Source organism: Leuciscus leuciscus (genome assembly GCF_965113295.1).
Source record: "Leuciscus leuciscus genome assembly, chromosome: 16".
NCBI classification, from domain to species: domain Eukaryota; kingdom Metazoa; phylum Chordata; class Actinopteri; order Cypriniformes; family Leuciscidae; genus Leuciscus; species Leuciscus leuciscus.
Genome location: NC_138740.1, coordinates 32245352 through 32266041, shown reverse-complemented (window position 1 = coordinate 32266041; position 20690 = coordinate 32245352). Strand labels below are relative to the sequence as shown.

General features: G+C 37.0%; 2 protein-coding genes across 4 annotated transcripts in view; both read left to right on the top strand.

The window, feature by feature from the left end:
* Positions 1-2: 2 nt before the first annotated feature.
* Positions 3-11898, top strand: otpa (orthopedia homeobox a). Of its 3 annotated transcripts, XM_082142024.1 has the most exons (5): positions 3-133; positions 249-422; positions 533-631; positions 7525-7931; positions 10631-11898. In XM_082142024.1, the coding sequence occupies exons 3-5, from the start codon at positions 550-552 to the stop codon at positions 11153-11155; spliced, it is 1014 nt and encodes a 337-aa protein (XP_081998150.1). In that variant the 5' UTR covers positions 3-133; positions 249-422; positions 533-549; the 3' UTR covers positions 11156-11898. The 3 variants fall into 3 exon arrangements, with proteins under 3 accessions (XP_081998150.1, XP_081998152.1, XP_081998151.1); XM_082142026.1 differs by lacking the exons at positions 3-133; positions 249-422; positions 533-631 and adding an exon at positions 1136-7071; XM_082142025.1 differs by lacking the exons at positions 3-133; positions 249-422; positions 533-631 and adding an exon at positions 1136-7110.
* A 6845-nt stretch (positions 11899-18743) lies between these two features.
* The window catches only part of wdr41 (WD repeat domain 41), a 10421-nt gene continuing 8474 nt past the window's right edge, over positions 18744-20690 (top strand). Inside the window, exon 1 of the mRNA XM_082140618.1 lies at positions 18744-19257. Coding sequence (XP_081996744.1) covers positions 19210-19257 — 48 coding nt within the window. The 5' untranslated portion in view covers positions 18744-19209. The remainder of the gene's footprint in view (positions 19258-20690) is intronic.

Sequence of the window (20690 nt, the reverse complement as noted above, 5' to 3'; positions counted from 1 at the left end):
TTCCCGTTTCATCATTGATTATAAAATGAGCTAAATGAAGCTCTGTATCTCCAGTCTGTTACTGTGTTTCACCTTTATAGATTATAGCTTCACCTGCTGGGAAAGGAAGAATTGTGACACGTCTTTGATTAATGTAAGCCTTTCGCGTTTATTCCTGCTGCAGGTGTGTGTTGTTTAAGACTTAATAAGAATACACAAAGCAGGCCTTGAGTTATCAAATAAGATGCCATATGTTTCCCTTCTCATAGGGCTGCAGTAATGAATGCAGAATGTGAACCTGATGGACAGGCTTTTGCTTTCCCGCATGCGGAGGGAGACAGGTATAGCAGGAAAAACTAATGCATGATGAGAGCATATTTCCAGCTCTCCTGAAAGGACACTGACCTCCGCTGGCCAGATTCTCTCATGCAAGCACCAGACTCGTCACCTGCACATGCTTTGACCTATTAGCTGGAGTAACACGGAGTGCATAAATATATTTTTGCTGTGCAACATAATTACATGATTTGAATTCTGGTTGTATTTTGTGTAGGCTATGAATATTTGATAATGGAGGGCCTGTTGCTGATCCTTTGGGAGAGATTGCTTCAAGCTTATCCCTGTCTCAGATATTGCAATCTGCATTATCAAGGTAAATCCTGAACCAAAAAACAGAACATGCAGGGGAAAGCTCTTCAGATATGTTCTTTATGATAGCTTAATATTTCAATGATTTTATTTGAAACACTCAAGTCAAACTTAAACATGTATGAATGTCATCGCATTAGAAAACAAAATGTCAAACCAGGTGACTTTATTTTTAAGAAAGCTGGCGTAATCACAATTTTGCCATTTCGGAATAAGAATTTAATGTTTTAATAAAATGATAGATAGCCTATTGTAAGGACACTTTGTGATTGTCAAAAGTTAGTGAAACAACAGTTGTGTGAACTAAAGATGATTGATCCACTGAAAACAAATCGTGATTTTATTTTTTTATTTCTATTTTAATTTTCCTCTCCCAATGCCAAAAAGTATGTTTTGTAGTATGTTATCCTATGACATGTATGACGACATACTATGACAGTCAGGCATTTTTGGGGTGTGATTAAAATACTTTTTGGGATCATAGGCCTATATCTAAAAAATGTTTTATTTTTTTTTCTGTTTGTTTGAAGATGCCTCAAAAGAACAATTAATGTCCCTCAAGCGTTTTCCTTAAAAGAAAAACTACAGTCATTCGATATTATGCAATAACTTATGGAACTTATTTTGTAAGTTCTTATTTTGTAAATATTTCTCTTGTGTGGCAATCTGAAGAACACGTTTTTTTGTTGTTGTTTTTTTTGATATCCTAAAAGGAATATCTATTTCTCCAGGCATTTCCCAGTAAGGTTGCACTATTGTGATTAGGATTTGTTCCTTTTCAAAGGGTGTTTCCTCACTGACATAAATAATTGAATGGGTTTATATCAGGTTCATCCCAGAATCGCATTTCCTAAGTCTGTATAGTTCCGCCTAATTCGGTGTGTTTTAAAATATGTTTTAGTTTTTAGTTTTTTTTTTTTTTAAAGCCGAAGGAGCAGATGAATTCGGGTTCCATTTGGCTTGGTCTTCATTCTACAGATTTCGATAATTATCGGGTTCACCCCGAAGCCTCATTATAGCGCTAATGAGGCGCCGCCACTCCGTGACACCCAACCGCTCCATCTCGTTAAGGAAATCGCTCTTCAATGCTGATTATTTTATTTGGAGCCATAATTATATTTCTTTCGGATAAATCACGGTCTAATCGAGTCCGTTCGGAGGGCAGCGCCTCTAATTGGAGCATGAGATGCGGCGGCGGGCGCGCGCTACCTGAGCCTGCTCGCGCGACCGGAGGAACCGAGCACCTGATGGATGTGGGGGTGTGCGGGGGGTTCTTCATCACCCCTCCTCCTCCTCCAGCTAAAACACAACAACTTATTACCTTTAATCCCCCCGACTGTCACCGCATCACCTGCACGAAACAAGAATCTAATTTGTTAAACTGGCATTTCTGCAGATGGACGATCGATTTTCTCTTTAGAATTCTCTAATTGAGTGAATATAGACGCCCCGTGAATCACATTCCGGCGTGGAACTGCATGAGCGGAGAATGCCGCATCTGTAAGGGTGTGGTGGAGCAGCTTTTGCCTATTGTGTGGACCGAATGTGCCCACAAGGACAGACTTCAAATCGCTAAGTAAATACATTTTTAATATAAAAAAAAATAAAAAAATGCAGAAACATTTGTATGAGCTAAATCAGTAGGCTATATATAACATGAGTCCCCATGATGATGGATAAGCAAACAAACATACATTGTAGTTGCGCGTCATTGGGAGTAAAATAGCTCAAAATACTCATAAATAGGCTTTATTACACGAAACTTCCTTTTGTGGACGTCATCGGATGGAAAAGTGGTTTAAAAATATTTCCCACAAAACCGCATAATAATTAATTATTGTTGTTGTTGTTACTGAAACTATGTATTTTATGGCTGAATAAATCATCATCTATATTATTATTTAATAATAGGCTCAAAGGGAAGGTGTGTGTGTGTCTGTCTTTTATTGGTGCACATAAAAACTTTTCTTCACGCACCACTTAATTTTTAACGCGACAAGTTGACTGTGAATTGGGTGATTTGATCTTTTATCATAAATAAAGTTGGCCTAAATCATTCCTTTATTATAATTTATTCATTCTTAGTTATAATGTGTTTTAATATCATTTTATTTATTTTTTATTATAAAAATGTTTGCTTATATGTGCAAATGGTCGAGTAATTGATTATTAGTCTGTAATTTTGTCCTGAAATTTCCACCTAACGAGTTTCTATGTGTTGGTGTAGAAGGAAAACGATGTGTGGAAATGTGTAAAGCATGTGTCAGTGTACCTTGTGGGACAGATGTGATGGTGGATATGAAGGCCATAAGATGGTGACAGTCTAACAAAAGCCTCGTTGAAAATCACTCCACAATGAGGAGTGAGGGAGCAGAATCCTCTCAGCTCCAGACCGCGTTCAGAATTACATTTGTTTTTCTTGTGATTTTATTAAAAGTCACTCCTCATCTCCAGAGCGCGTGAAAATGTCTACTTTCCACTCAGATGCGCCGCATTAACTTGCAGGGCGCGAGTTTGTTTGTTTGTCTATTTTTATTTATATGCAGTGTAAGATTGATGCGAGCTTGTTAACGCTATCTGGTGGGAGAGAGAGATGCAACTCAGCTTTGCTTCTGAATCACCTCCCAAATTACTCTCTCTCTCTCTCTCTCTCTCTCTCTCTCTCTCTCTCTCTCTCTCTCCCCCCCCCCCCCCCCCCCACACACACACACACACACACAGACAATATCATCCATGCATAACTTTTGTAATCCCTGTGAGCAAAGGACTAATAAAGTAGTTTATAATATGAATAAATATTATACATTTATTATTATAATAAATATATATTTTATAATAATGTATTGTTTTAAAGTTATAAAAATGATTGCTGTTGTAACCGTTAAATGTGTTTGTTTTAACTTTACACTGATTTATCAATCCCAACATGTGCCAACTGTTTTGTGAGTCTTTGAATTTATTATAAAATGTTATAGTTTTTAATGCATCAAATCATATTTGAAGGGGACACACACAATTTGTACACACAACACTCCAATTTGTATTTTGTTGGTTTAACTCAAAGTAACATGATTGCCTTAAAATGTTGAGTTCATTGAAATTAATTTTTTTTAGTTAATACAATAAAGGAGATTGGTTTAATCAACAGAAACTCTAAATATTATGTTATCTGAACCACATAAATTATTGATTTGATTTGACAAAAGAAAACATGTTGTGATAAATCATGAAAATAAATATATATATATATATTTTATTTTTTTTACAGTGTGGAATTAGGCTACTTTCAATTATTTGGACAAAAAAAAAAAAAAACTATAAGGAGCTCTGTCTGTTGGCCTTATTTTTGATTAATGCAATTATTAATATTATTAGTGGTGGTGGTTTTATATTACATATTTACATTATTTGTAGTGTTTTGTGTGCATACAAATCATAATAACAATTTAAATGTATATTATTAGTGTACACATAATAAATATATAATAAAATGAATATAGATGTGTATTATGTCTGTTAGCATATGGCTTTTTGTTCGATAGGTTTTTATAGTGTTGATTCTTGAACTTTAGTTGTAATCGCCACCTTTAGCTGTAGCTCAGAGGACCTGGAGACTTTTTTTTTTTTTTTTTTCATTACTGGTGAGGTCAGGAAACAGTTGTGTATCCCCCTCAAATGCATTTAATAAAATGTTTTGCTTCGCTTCGCGTTTCACAAATAAAGCTTGAAATCCCCTTGCTGGCTGCAGGCCGGGTATTGGTGTACAGAAATTCAATCTGTACATTTTACGAGGTAAACAGACGGAATGAATTGCATTAGAGCAAGCCAAGGTGTTTTCAGCCAGACAGTTTTCAGCCCTTGCTCTGTTTGTGTGCAACAATCTAAAACTTATTTATTAGGGAAAAAACACTTGATCCGAGGCACAAAACCCCTCTTACAGCCGAATAAAGACAAAACCAAGCAATATGGGGATTTTAATTGAGGGTCTCAGCTTGCACACGATATGTGTGTTTATATTTTATGAAGTTCAGGCAGCCCTTCTTTCACTCATAAGCATCGTTAGGCGTCTGTCGCACTTTTAGTCGGTTAAATATGACCGTGCTCCTCCAGAAGAGTGATTCACTTCTGTTTGTACAGCTATAAAAGGATCGAGCCATTGAAAAGTCGTAAAATGAAGCGCGCTATCAATCACGCGGCAACTGTGTTTCGGGCCAAACAATGTAATGATTTCAAATGATCGTTATTGTTGAGGTAATGCATTTGTTTGGTTTTGTCTTGCTATGATACGCGAGGAAAAATACACATGTGAGCAGCGATGACAAAAGTGTTAGTTCATGCACGAGCATAATTTTAGATATCTTAAACATACTCTTAAAAATAAAGGTTCCACTTAGAACCAGAAATGATCCGTAAACGAATAATTTGATCTTGACGTTTTTAATCTCCAAAGAACCATATAAACAACTCAAGCTGGCATTTGAAAATAAGATGGTCCTTTGAATAGAAGAATTGAGGAACCTTTATTTTTTAAGGGTGCATGTAGAATGAAAATTATTACAACTCCAACAGGATCAAATAACAGAACCGTGTTCGATTTAGATTTACGTCTCTGGTATAAAGCCATATCCACATCCCAATTAAAAAAAAAGAAAAAAAAGAAGCCCCGTACAAAGAACAGTCTATTTCCTGGACAAAAGGAAAGTGTGAGATGAACACAAACCCGAGATCTTCCATTACTCGCCCGGTGCCTCGTTCGCCTTCTCTGACATTTCGGATATCAAAACGCAGCGCAAGAACAATTGTTTCCAAATTGAATCCGCACTCTCTTCCTTTCCTCATTTTCAGCGAGGCATACATTTCCCCGGCGAGTCAAGAGTCGCGTCTGACCCGGCGACTGGAGGCGCGCACTCTTGTTCTTAACACCAGATTGGTGGCTTGTCAAAAAAAAAAAAAAAAGAGAGTCGAAAGTTTCTCGCTCGGACGCGTCCTTTGTGCGCAGTGAAAAGACACTATTCACTCTTGCAAATAAAAGAGTAGCCTTCTTCAAACCATCCCACTGACATCTGCTTAGAGCCTGTTTGCACTGGTTGTCCGATATTTTTCATCGGTTCCATGTGTGACAAAAGCTATTGTGTTAATTGGAGTAAATGCATGTTCGTTTATTGGTTAAACGGGCTGGGCTGGCAGTTGAGTGTTCTTTGCATGAAATAAATCAAGTTAATTTGGGGCAATTGGATGAAAAATCAATGCAACGAATACAATTTGTCAGCGTAGAGTGTTTAAAGTCTAAATGTATCTATTTTGGTGCGAAAGTCCTCGCACTCCCCCCTTTCCCTTCGTGGGGGTATCCCTGTTTCTGGAAGCACATTTCTGACTTTGACTTTCCACCGAATTATGCACCTAATTTGCTCACATATCATTTACTCCAAGTTCCTCCCGCCGTGACAGTCGGGCCTAAACACTACTAAATCAGCCCTAATTTATACTGATCCCGCTAATAATCGTAATAAAAAGCTTATAGATTTGGCACTAATTACATAAAAGCCTAATGATGTTGAAAATTACCCTGGTTTGAGATATATGGCTAATCTAAACTTTGTTGTTGGCTGCCCCGGGCTACTAGAAACATTAGAAGAGGTTCACTTCGTCTCCAAAAGGCGCGAGTTGGACATGCCACGACACGAAGGCCTTTTTTTTTTTTTTTCACGAGGAAACGTGAAATTATCACTTACGATTAAATGACAAAAGTGCTGCAAAATTAAGAATAACCTTATAATTAAAACGCGACGGGGTCATTTGGAAACCTGCTCGTTTTTTTAATACATATTTTTTTTATCTAATATAAGCGCATAAAAACCAAGCAAATGAGTTCATATAATAAAGAGAGCATGGTTTAATCGTTTAGCCCAGTAATAAACTTTGGGAAGCCATTACTAAACCATATGGATTTGATAAGGATGACACGTTTATATAACAATAGTTTAATTCGATGTTTCTCCTCAAATAATCAGGGGCCCCTCAATGATTCTGGCATCACGCTCAATTAAACCAATTCTGAGGGAATGAGGGAGTTTCTCGAAGAGCTTTCTGAAAGAGGTCATTTTAAAGGTTATAATTTGGGAGTCGGGATCAAAAACGAGGAGAGATGAACTTGGGAGGGCAGCAAGAGAGGCTTCGCGCATCTGACACTGCAGGCTTCAACGCTGATTGGCTCTTATTTGAAGGAGCTCATGGGTTCATTCAACTATTAAGCGCCTCCCAGTTCCTCTAAAGGACATTATAATGCAAGGAACCTCCTTTTTAACCACAAACCGAATTTGCTTTCATTTAGGCCATATATATTTTTTAAATAGTTTAAAGTCATAGAGATTTTTTTGGGAAAGCATTTCGCCCTGGAGCGGTGCGCGATGCTTTCGCACGCCGACCTGCTGGATGCTCGCCTCGGTGAGTTATCAACGCCAAACTCCGGTCTGCAACTCTACTGTAAGCTGGAGGACTCTTTTCATCTAAATCAAGCAGTGAAAATTGACAATTTGTCTCTTATTTTATCTTAATTCGATTTAAGCGAGCTAATTCATTGGAGAAGTAATCATTATTATTATATTACGCAGTAATTTGATTTAGTCGTTTTCCAAGATATTGAGGAGATTTAAATGGAATTAGTTATTTTAAAAGATGTCATTCTGCTGTGTTGTTGTTCTGAGCTAGTCTTAAAATATTTTACCATTATTTGCACGTTATGTATGTAATGCTAGTTTCAATTTGTAGATGCATAAGAATAATGCTTGCTTGTGACTGTCAAGAAAAATGATATTCTGCACTAACACTTCTTTCTTTTTCAGCAATGTTTGGTGTTGGTTTTGAGCTCACTCGGTTTTGTCCAATTCTCTGTTTCAGGGATGAAGGATGCCGCGGCCGAGCTTCTGGGTCACAGGGAGGCATTGAAATGCAGGCTGGGCGGCGGCGGGACTGACTCGGGACACCCCGGAGAACTTGCCCCGGTCTCCGATGCAGTGGAAGGGGCCACCCTTCTTCCCGGAGACGATATCAACAGTGCTGGATCCAATCCGTCGGGTGTAGCGGTGAACAGTAAGGAACAGGAGAAGCAACAGCAGCAGCAACAGAACCCCAGCCAGTCCGGCGGGCAGCAGAGTCAGAGTCAGAAACAGAAACGGCACCGGACTCGCTTTACTCCGGCTCAGCTTAACGAGCTGGAACGCAGCTTCGCCAAAACCCACTATCCGGACATCTTCATGCGGGAGGAGCTCGCGCTCCGGATCGGCTTGACGGAATCACGCGTGCAGGTGAGTGGAGAAGATCATCACAGGTTTCGGATTGTTGTATTCATATGATAATCGTTGTTGAATCGACAGTAACATTGTATTTATCAGATATTTCAATACAATAGAGAAGGTGTTATTGTAAGCTACCTGCAATATTATGTTTGAAATGAAAAAAGAAAAAAAGAAAAGAAAAGAGAGACAAATCTAAAGCAAGATATATTCGACAAAAACAAATAGTGATTTTGGTCGAGTTTAATTTTTTTTAAACTATTTTAGTCTGATTATATTTATTATAAATGGCATATATCAAGTATTGTCTATATCGTGGACATTATAATGCATGCTAAATATTTATAATATAGGTTATTCAAATACGTATCTTATATTCTTAAAAATACGAAGGCTATAGCCTAGTCCTAAAAACAGCAGGAAATTATAACGTGTTGTAACTTATTTTCAAAAATGCAGCATTTTTTTTTATTTGATATTTTTATATATATTTTATATAATTTCTCTATATTAAATTTTAAATATAGAGTAATGAGAATTTGCATTTATGTTTTTTACACGATGAGCCGAGATTTAAAGTTTGTCGACAAAACGTGCAAAAAACAATTAGCCTACATGAAAATAACCGTGTAAAAATATGAAAACACCCTTCAAACTCGTGAAAACATCTCCGAATGAGCTTCATCATCAAGATTAATGCATGAAAAAATCTAAATAATGAAAAAATTTTGAGAAACTGTCGTAACTGTTAAATTCATATTGATATTAAGCGTAAATATTTTTTTTAATGCGACAGTGTGTCCTATTTATTTATTTTGTCTTATCAATAGTAGCATATTTTCTCTTTTTATTTTCTATTTTAAAATAAACATTATTTTAAACAAAATAATAACACAAACATTACTTTAACCCCTATCACACGAGTATCCAATTATGATTATGAATCGTGTTTATCACCTCCACAGCCCAAAATACCACCATCATAAAGGTTTAAATTATGGTTGTTTTTGTATTATAAAAATTAATATTGCTGTTACACATTACTAGGCCTATTTGTATTTGATTCCGATTACGTTTCTATATCAACATTTCCTTGGCTTTTGAATGTGAACCCATTTAAAACATGCGGCGATTCTCATTATTTTGTCGTTCGGGTCGTTTTCCTTTTACAATACCATTATTGTTATCGCAGCCATCGGAGCAGACCGATATCTTAATCACTTTGATAAGATTATGACTCGTGCTGCTCCTGTGATTGGTGGTCAGTCGCAAATGCAGCGGTAAATGAACCCGCGAGATAAATGTAAGAATCAACGAGCGCGCGCGGCATTCCAGCGCTCTCTCTCTCTCTCTCTCTGATGTACAGAGGCTCATTATATATGTATAGCTTTTCAAGTTGATAGTGCAATAAAATCAAGCCCATTATTATCAACCAATTTCAGAATTATTTATAACTTAACAGGCTTATTAAGCTCAATGCGTAAGACTGTTCTGCGTAAAATAATAATCATCATAATTAGCAGGCATGAGCTCGGATGCAACTATTTTACTTGCATAAAAAAGAAATGACCGCGCGGTGATCTTCCGTAAGCACATCTGAAACAGCACACTAGGTTTGTTTTGCGGTCTCGTGAAATAGGTCTGTCAGCGTGCACGTCTTAATGGCCTGCGCGCGGATGCTGCTCTGTCTTTTTTTAATGGTATGAGAAATTGCATTTTCTTTTATCCTCTGAAGTGTAATGCATTTGAGTCCGGATTTCACGGCTGGCTGCGTGGAGTGGGATTCGGGGGATCTAATATGAACCCCTTCACATTTTTTCTCTTCCCCTTTCGTTGGGTCAGAATCTGCTCGTTAATCATTGTGAGCGCGCATGAGATCTCTATAAACCCGAAGGACCTCGGGAAATAAACACCGTGTGAGCCATTTACCGTGGGCCTTTTTACGCACTGGTGTTTTAAAATCGAGCACATAATAATGGAGAGTCTAAATATTATGATTCCTTATCGTTTCGGTCAGCATTTATAGCGCAATTTTGTGATGTCGAGACGTTTATCAAGGAGAGAAGCAAAAGACAAACAAACAAGCAAAAATCTTAATAAAAATAAGACATTTTTGGCTATATTTTTTTTTCTTCATTTTCATATTAGGCCTACTAATAACATACAAACAAATAAACTAATGCATAAGTGCCATAAGAATGCAAAATAATCATATTTTTCTGGTTTGTAAAGTGCAGATAATTGTTTTGCGCATTTCATTTATTTATTATATCTTTAAAACAATTCGTTTTATTTTATGCGTTTTATTCTCTATATTTTTAAGAACTCAAAAGCCAAAACATTGCTATTAAGTAATCTACATTGCGACATTATAATAACTTTTGGTTCTTGTTTTAAACACACACACACACACACACACACACACACACACACACACACACACACACACACACACACACACACACACACACACACACACACACACACACACACACACACACACAATATCTTGTGTTTTAAGATGTATTGTCTTCTTATTTTATAGTGAACATATGGATGAATTTGTCTTTTTGTTACTGTATATTCTTGTCACAGTCACACAATTTCTCATTGGGAGATCTTGTTAAATGGATGTTTTGTTAAACTTGCTTATTAAATGCATTTTATAAGCAGTATTGTGAGAGCTCTTTTTTTGTTCCCTCTTCCTGCAGGTTTGGTTTCAGAACCGACGCGCCAAATGGAAGAAGCGCAAGAAGACCACGAACGTGTTCCGCGCTCCGGGCACTTTGCTGCCCAATCACCACCACGGCCTACCGCAGTTCCCCTCCGCCGCGGCGGCCGCGGCAGCCATGGGCGATAGCCTGTGCTCTTTTCACGCTAATGACACCCGCTGGGCGGCGGCTGGGATGCCGGGAGTCTCACAGCTGCAGTTACCAACTTCCCTAGGCCGACAACAAGCCATGGCACAGTCTCTATCCCAGTGCAGCCTTGGCGCGGGACCGCCGCACAACTCCATGAGCCTGTCCAACATGTCCTCCAATGGTTCCGGTCTCCAGTCCCACCTCTACCAACCCACCTTCCCCGGTATGGTGCCCGCGTCGCTCTCTAGCCCCAACAATGTGACCGGCTCGCCTCAGCTGTGTAGCTCCCCGGACTCTGACGTCTGGAGAGGAACGAGCATCGCGTCCCTGCGCCGCAAAGCGCTCGAGCACACAGTGTCCATGAGTTTCACCTAATATTTTGACGTGCTGTTCACCCCCTGTTTCTCGTCCACCCTTCATTTCTGGCTAAGTGACGCACAAGGAAGTGTACGGATACGACTGTCCTCTAGTAAACACACCACACATGAACTGTGCGCTCCTGATGGAAATAAAACCTAAAGCGTCATAGGCTGAAAAAAAAGCATATTTATTTATTTATTTATTTATTTATTTTTATTAGCACTTTCTTTTTGCAAATGTAACTGTGCGCAAATGTCTTCTCCCTGGACAGAAAACAATCTGCACTTTTGCAATGTATTTATTTGCATTTGATCTCAGAGAAACAAGCCGAGCGACGGTGCACTCGTTTTTAGTATTATTCTTATTATCATCCTTATTATTGTTATTATGGGAGAAACTCGTTTAAATTTTAAGACGGTGGATGAAAGAAAGGAAAATATCTCCAAAAGAATTAAGAAACTTGACTGCATGTGTCGACCAAGGTAAACAACATCAACAACAACAACAACAACAACGGGGAAATGTCATTTAAAAGAAAAGTATGACTTTGTTATATGCTGTTATATAGGATGTTTTGTGTAGATAAAGCATTCTTAACCTGTTCCCATTCGGTCAGTTTGTGATATGTTCTAAGTTAATGTATGTGCTTATACCAATATAAATTTCTTAAATGTTTGATCTTCTTCTTAACGGCTGTTTTGTTTCCTGAACATGTTTATAACGATTGAATGTAAATTAACGAATAAAATCATTTTCAATATGTCATTATTGACAGCTCGCATCTTCTGTTGTTCTTGGGGACACCGTGGGGAAAAACAGATCTTGTGTGTGAAACGTTTGTTTGTTTAGGATTGGGTAAAACTTCATACACATTTAATGTAGTAATATTGTATTAGCTGCTTACCCGACCTATGCCTAATGCACGTTCAAATTAGTTAGAAATGTCGCAAACCTTTATTTGAATATTTACAATAATATTTGAATGTAGATGAACTATTGATCTGCATTATATAATGTCATATAATGGCTTATTATTGAAAGTTATTAAGTGTTTTCAAATCGAGTCATTATCTATCCCAACACTACATTTTCCTCTATTTGGCGACGTTGCAGGGGTTGACATTAACTCGTCCTCTGATTGGCTGTTGGGCTCTTGGCACTATGACCTCATAGATGAGAAATCAGGACTCAGCCAAATACAATATCAAGAGCGCGCCATCACTGTCTGTCTAACAGAGCAATGCGATAATAATAGGCTACAATCATGTATATGGCGCAAAATGACTGCTGTACGAGAGCTCCTGAAATAATTCATACATCCAGATCAGAACGCCAAAATAAGAAATGTTACGTATAGGCCTATATTCTCACGTGAATATATTTGAGCTCATATTGCCCACACAAATGGACCGGTAAGATTCACTTTTATTTATTTATAGAAATAATTGATCCAATTCCTAAAGACGCATTTAGGCTGATTCTGAAATGATCAGCATGAAATTAATTAAATTTGCCAATTAAATCATAATGTTAGAACGTTGTTGCATACATTTATAGCTATGACAAAATGGTCAAATCTTCAGTTATACATTGTGGCCCACGTGAGGTTAAAAGCAATTATAGCCTTTGTGATGAGGCATTGCAAATTATAGATTGTTATCAAGAGCTTCGAAATCAACCAACCTTCAGTGTTTGAAAATCAGGAATCATGTTGATAAAATATTAGAGGTTCTCCTGCATGTTTGAACGCGTTATAGTGAGGAGGCAGGTTGTATTTGTGACCGCGTGCATGCGTCTAAAAGAGAGATCAGGTGATACGGATGTGCACCTTGCAAACAGATGCGAGATGATATTACATAAATATTATAATTTGTTTCAGTACCCGCCGGGTTAATTAGTTTGTGGAAATGCGAAGGCCGTTCCTCGTTAGCTAATTTGTCACACGCTGACGAGAGAGGCGAACACTGACCCGCCACAATGCATTGCGCGAGAGAGCCGAGCGGAGAATGTGGCCTGCTTACCTCCAATCCATCTCTGGTAAATAAATGAAATCAGTCAATAAAGCATCGGAGGGTGAATATAGCTTTCTCTGTCTGGGTTATGAATGAGAACTCATTAATTTTCCAGGCCTAAAGTGTGTGTGTGTGTGTGTGTGTGTGTCAGTGTCTGCGCGCGCGCATGTGGACGTATGTGAGAGACTACAGGCATGCAGTTAAGAGAGAGAGAGAGAGAGAGAGAACATAAAGCTGAGGTTACAAGGTTACATGCTGTAAAATTACTTTAAGAAATAATTTTAAAAAACATAGGCTACCGTTTTTTCAGCACAATTATCGTAACTTGGTGTAGGCTACACGTAGATAAGTCAGCAAACATTCGGTAAAACAGGATTAGGCCTACATATACTTGCATACAGTAAACTATATGAAATACACTAAACAGTTGCTGCCTTAAATGATTAAGTACAGTCAACTTGGATGTTTTAATTATGATAAAGTTAAAGCAATGTAAAAACATATGTTGTCATTACTTATTGATCATATAATTTTTTTTATGCAATGCAGTCAACTTGAATATAGGCTGCGTATGAAATTGCATACTAACTTGAGTAGGTAGGCTACGTATTTAGTAATCAGGCATACTTCACGACCATTAAAAATTTTTTCTTCAAGAGCACTCACATGGACATGCACTGAACATTTCTAAAACTTTTAGCCTTTTATGTTCAAACTCGAGTCAGACAAATATGAAGAGACTCAAGAAGAAGTGACAACATGTAGAAGCAACAGGACATTTCTGAATGGTTAGTTGATGAATTTATGTAGCTTATGTGTAGTTATCTTCTAGTCATTGATTAGCATATTCTGTCATGATAATCTATAAATCACGTTCCCCTAGGGCGGGGTTTATGTAAATGTTAGGGTTTGTGATGTCAATGGGAGGAAGCTTGTGTAGTCCCTACCAGTTTGTTGTAGTCCTTAAAAGTGATTTCTTTAAAAGCAAATATCTCCCTTTGCTTTGAACTTTGAGATTGTAACTTTGCAGATGTTGTTTATGCTCAAACAGCAACATTACACACTAACTAAAGTTAAAAAAGTGAAATCATAATCAACCACCCCTTTAATGAGGACTGTGAATTCAGACATACTTCTTTTGTCACATACTGTTTTTGCCTATATAGGGAAGTATGGGATTTCGATGCAACCAAATGACCTTTTTCCACGTAATACAGCCTAATTGATTGCTGCCATGATGAGAAGCAACAAAAATACAGTTGTTTTACAACAACAGAGTCATAAAAGGAATCTTCCTGACATGTTTAATTGCAGGCGGCATGTTTGATTTAGTATCTAAGACAAAATTATTAGTGCTGTCAAATCAATTAATTGCAATTTATATATATATATATATATATATATATATATATATATATATATTGTTGCTAAAGGATTGCTTGGTGCTTTCAGGAAGTTTCACACACACCAGTTTCACACACGCTTTCACACACACACACACACACACACACACACACACACACACACACACACACACACACACACACACACACACACACACACACACACATACTCGCACACCTTATATATTTAAAAAACTTTTATGTTATTGCATAACTTGTAATTAATCGATTTGACAGCACAAAAAATATCACTTTTAATGTATCAGAAGGCATAAAAACAAAATTGTACAACCCTGATTTTGACCTTTTCTGAAGATTTGTCATCATCATGATGCTAGAATGTTGTGGCTGGTTGCCCAGGCGTTGCTATGTGTTTGCTATTTTGTTCATGGTTGCTAAGGGACTGCTTGGTGCTTTCAGGAAGTTAAACTGATTCTGATTCTGTTCAAAAATGCATGTGCAATAGTGATTTACTGGCTATATTTCCACCTGTATTTGCTTGGTAGGCGAAAAACATACACACTACACACAAATCCCCCAAAGTGTTGCTGTTGTTTGTATGTGTGTGTGTGTAAAGCAGAATTTAGTGTGTGGGTAATACGGGAGGACAGGGTTGTGTGTTGCTCATAAACGAGTTCGTCTTCTCTACTCCGTCTCTGTATGGGAAAGCCTTATTGAACATCACACGCATTCCCCCTACAGTTTATAGCTGAAATCAGCACCTTTTAGAATATCCATCTATTCTGCTCTCGCTGGATGGACAGACCCAGAGAGAGGAGAGGAGAAGGAATGAGAGTGAGTGTGTGTGTGTGTGTGTGTGTGTGTGTGTGAGAGAGAGAGAGAGAGAGAGAGAGAGAGAGAGAGAGAGAGAGAGAGAGAGTAGGATCTTCCTTATTTTCTGTTATCTATCTGAACTAAGAACAGTGAATTGATTGAGTCTGACATGATACTGCTATAGTGACCAGGTGTTAATATAGGCCTATTTTGAGCACAAAATTAAAATTTCAAAGCACTCTATTGAAATTCCTTTTTTAAATGATTATTTCTCCCCTAAAACTTTCTGCAATTCATTATGCCGATCCAAATGCATGTTTTGTAGATGACAACACATTTCTTTAGATTAAAATTAGAAATTTCAAAGTTATATTTCAAAACTTTTTTTAATTTTAATTTTAAAATCTGACGATGCCATTGTCATATTTGCATATTTAATTAAGGCTCACACACCAATAACGGAAACTATAACGATAACTAAAGTGTCCACACCAGCGGACTATATTGTTCTGTTTATTCTAAGCGCGTGCTTGTCTGTTGCTTTAAATGGTCGAGCTCGTTACAGCAGGATGGATTCTGATTGGCTGTTTTTATCTGACCAGTATCAGCTGGATAACATCATTCTTAAAGTGATTCTAACCAATCATTTCTCTGTGCCGTTATCGTTGTAGCTGTGAATGATGTGAACTCTGCTATTATTTAATATTGAGAATGTTTTTTTTTTTTTTTAGAACATTTATCGTTATCTTTTTAGTTATCGTCCTTGGTGTGAACCTGGATTCTGATTGGCTGTCAGTGTTTTTATCGTTCATCAGCTGGAAAATAGTTCTGAAAGTGATTCCAACGATATTGTTGCTCTATTGTCGTTGTAACTTTAGCGAAGGCCTTAAAAGGCCCGTTCAATGACGATAACTGCAACAATAGTAAGTTTTAAAAATCGTAAATGTAAAAAAATAGCAGAGTCCACACCACAACTTTGATAATGGCACGTAGCCTACAGAGGAAGGACAATCCTTGAAATAACCTTTTGGATGATTTTTTTTTCAGCTGATGAACGATAAAAACATTGACAGCCAACCAGAATCCACCAGACTTTACTTTAGAGAGCTAGAGCATTTAAAGTGGCCGCTTAAATTAAACAGAACGTCATCTTGCATTGTTATGGACACTAATATGTGACCCTGGACCACAAAACCAGTCTTGTGGGTCATTTAAAAAAAAAAGAGATTTATACATCATCTGAAAGCTGAATACATAATCTTTCCATTGATGTATGGTTTGTTAGGACAATATTTTGCCGAGATACAACTATTTGAAAATCTGGAATCTGAGGGTACAGAAAAATCGAAATATTGAGAAATTCGCCTTTAAAGTTGTCCATTTCTATTGGCGATAGTGCTGCATCCATTCACAAAAATAAATGTTTTATATATTTAAGGTGGGAAATTGACAAAATATCTTCATGGAACATGATCTTTACTTAATATCCTAATGATTTTTGGCATAAAAGAAAAATCTATAATTTTGACCCATACAATGTTTTGTTGGCTATTGCCACAAATATACCCGTGCAACATAAGACTGGTTTTGTGATCCAGGGTCACATATCGTTTATAGTTGTCCTGCTTGGTGTGGATGGGCCTCAACAGCGATAACTATAAAGATAACTATATTAGGGTCCACAAAAATGCTCTGTTTATTCTAATCGGGCACTGCAGTTATGCTGATTGGCTGGCAATGTTTATGGTTCATAGAAAAAAATCAACAGAAAGTGATTCCAAGCTTCCAACGATGTCCTTCCCGTGTCGTTGTCGTTATAACAGTTGTTTTGACTTCCTTGTTAGCACATAATCAGAACAATTATTAAACCTCAAAGTTATAGTTATGGTCCTTGGCATAACCATGGGCAACTGGGCAAGTGTCCAGGGGCACCACGTCCAAGGGGGAACCACGCAAATATTTTCCGATATTTTGAACAAAGGGTCCTTGGTGTAACCAGCTACAGTTGATCTCTCTCTTACATGTGTGGATTCTATATATTTGCACATAGGCCTTATGCATTTTTATGGATTTTATTTTCAGGAAATGTAAATTAACTTTTAATTGCCAACATTTCTTTCCTTCAATACTTTAATTTCTTGTGCATTTTGACATTCCTGTTGTTTCATGGCCCTTGTTCAGATAACCAACACAGTTACATCTCCCTCCTTCTCCTCCCCTCCCCTAGCTCTCTCTCTGCCCTTGAGTTTTTCTATTACCTTGTGGAAAGCACCTCGCCTGGCATGACAAGCGCAGCGGATTGACACTAAATCAGAAATCAACGCTAGAGCTCAGCATGAAGGTCACACTCGCTCACACACTCGTCTCTATCTGAGAACACATGCGATTCGCTCATCTGTGAGTGTGTGGGCCTGTATTCTCTCTCTCTCTCTCTCTCTCTCTCTCTCTCTCTCTCTCTCTCTCTCTCTCTCTCTGTGTGTGTGTGTGTGTGTCGAAGGGTCACACGGGCCCTGTGGGATTTTGAGAGGGGCCACATCTCTGTAAGGTGAGGTGATGGTAATCCTCAAATAATTACTCAGCATACACACAGAGTCCATCACTCTCACTCTTTTGAAGACCTGAGGCAGAATGTCAACAGAGAGAAAGGCTTAGGCCTACTTTAATCAATTTACTTGATCATTCAGTAGGTGCGATACTGTAGCCAAATGCCATACTGTTGCCTTTATGCGTGTGAATAATACATTTGGGAAGAGATCATAGACATTTATGCTCGAATATACTGAATTTAATCCCTGAAGCTGTGGATAACCTCGTTAGATTCTCAGTTCACAGGCGTGTACGGCCTCAACAACAGGGGTTTCGAGTTGGTTGGTTCATACTGCCATCTAGCGGTTCCGTGATGAACCACAAGAACAGCTATATTTAAAATAATAATAATAATACAGGGCTAAAACATAATTTAGGTTCAATTACCTGCAACAATTTTCTTACAGAAAAACATACACATAATATTGCAGATAATGTTTTGCTTTGTATATATAAGCCAGTAATACATTTTAAAATACTACTACTACTACTACTACTACTACTAATAATAACAATAATAATATTGTTTACATAAAATGTTTTGTTTTTGTAATAAACTATAATACCAGCAATATAATGATGATGATGATTATTATGATGATAAAAATACATAAAGCATAATAAATGATCTACAAGAGTTTTAGCTTGCAGAAAAAAAGAAAAAAAACATAAACACAATATCACAGATTGCTGCTTAATTTGTTTTAAATATGAGAATTAAAATTTTCATCTAGAAACCAACTTGCAGGGAATTATCAAATGTAGACCTTTGGTGTTTTTCACTTCGAAAACACTGGGTCACATGTGTCCCCTTGAAGCTTCCGTAGTTAGTCACATGAGTTCGCAGATTGTTTATAGTCGGCAGCTGATATGTCGCTGTCATAGATCAGAGCCAAATCTGGTCGTAAATGCTCTCAGAGTGATAAAAGATGATTTTATATGAACGTTTCCGAACATCGACAGTGATTTGACTCCTTTATCCGGTGTAACTGAAGTGTTTTTTTTTTGGATCGAAAGCAGAACCGGAGCAGAACTGACACACTGTATCAGACGCGTCCTGTCAATCACAGATCGCTACAGTGTTTCGATGTGTATAGTTGTAAATACATTCCAATAGAGATTCAGTGGACGCGACTGATTTTATGTTTTAATAAAGAGTATCAACAGAACGCAGCGCGCGTGTCCGCCAGGCGGTTTCGCAACATGCAGAGACACTGATTTGTCTTATTAATTTATTTGCATTCAAAATCCGTTCGTTTGCATGTATAATCAGTTGGCTTTTTAAAAGCCCAGCATGCTGCGATGGATTCTGGGGGGTCGAGAGGCGCAGGGTACAGTGGAGGTGAGTACAAGAACACAATAGACCACTGATACAGTGGATAAACTGCTGTCTGTTTCATTTCTCTGTAAGATTATATTACATAATGCCATTAAGTGTTTATAAAGTGCATTGTACCATCTATCAATATAATGTAGAGATACAACTATGCTAAGATTGACAGTTCAGACTGGCTAGTTGTACTTGCATACATAAAGTCCATAAAGTCATGCAAGATGTTTATTAAAATACAACAACAATGTGATGCAGATTACAAGCTATATATATATATATATATATTGAATACACATACAGTACTGGTCAAAAGTTTGGAAACATTAAGGTTTTTTAATGTTTTTGAGAGAAGTCTCTTAACCTCCCCAAGGCTGAATTTATTTGATCAAAAATACAGTAAAAACAGTAATAATGTGAAATATTATTACAATTTAAATTAACTGGTTTCTGTTGTAATATATTAAAAAAATTTACTCCAGAGATCAAAGCTGAATTTTCAGCATCATTACTCCAGTCTTCAGTGTCACATGATCCTTCAGAAATCATTCTAATATGCTGATTTACTGCTTAAGATATATTTCTTATTATTATCAATGTTGAAAACAGTTGTGCTGCTTCATCTTTTGGTGGAAACTGTTATTTTTTTCCGGCTCTTTAATGTATAGAAAGTTCAAAAGAACAGAATTGATCATTTTTAAAATAATATTTAAAACATAAACATACATTTCTTTACTGTCTTTTTAAATGAATTTAATGTACCTTTGCTAAATAAAAGTATAATTATTATATATATATGAAGAGTTCAGATGCAAAAGCCTCTAAGTGCCATCTTAAATTTTCTTCTAGAATGATAATTTTTATCAAGCTTGTATATTTAAATTCAGTAATTTCACTTAAATGGCAATGAAAATGACCTATTAATTGTCATTTAAGTGAAATTACTGAACTTAAATCTACGAGCTTGATAAAAATGACCATTCTAGAAGAAAATTCCAGATGGCACTTAGAGGCTTTTGCATCTGAACTCTTCATATATATATATATATAATATGCAGCTAAAACTGTTTTCAACATTGATAATCATAAGAAATGCTCTTAGAATGAATTCTGAAGGATCATGAGACACTGAAGACTAAAATAATGGCTTTTGAAAATTCAGCTTTGCATCACAGAAATAAATGATATTTAAAAATATATTACAACAGAAACCAGTTCATTTAAATTTGAATAATATTTCACAATCATACTGCTTTTACTGTATTTTTGATCAAATAAATGCAACCTTGGTGAGACTACTTTCAAAAACATTAAAAAACATTAATGTTTCCAAACTGTTGACCAAAATGTGTTTTGTTTAATAAGACAGCATAGAAAAGTTAGGCTGAAAAAAAAAAAAAAACCTGTTCTAAAAGTCACAAAAACTCCAGTTTTGTAGCATAATA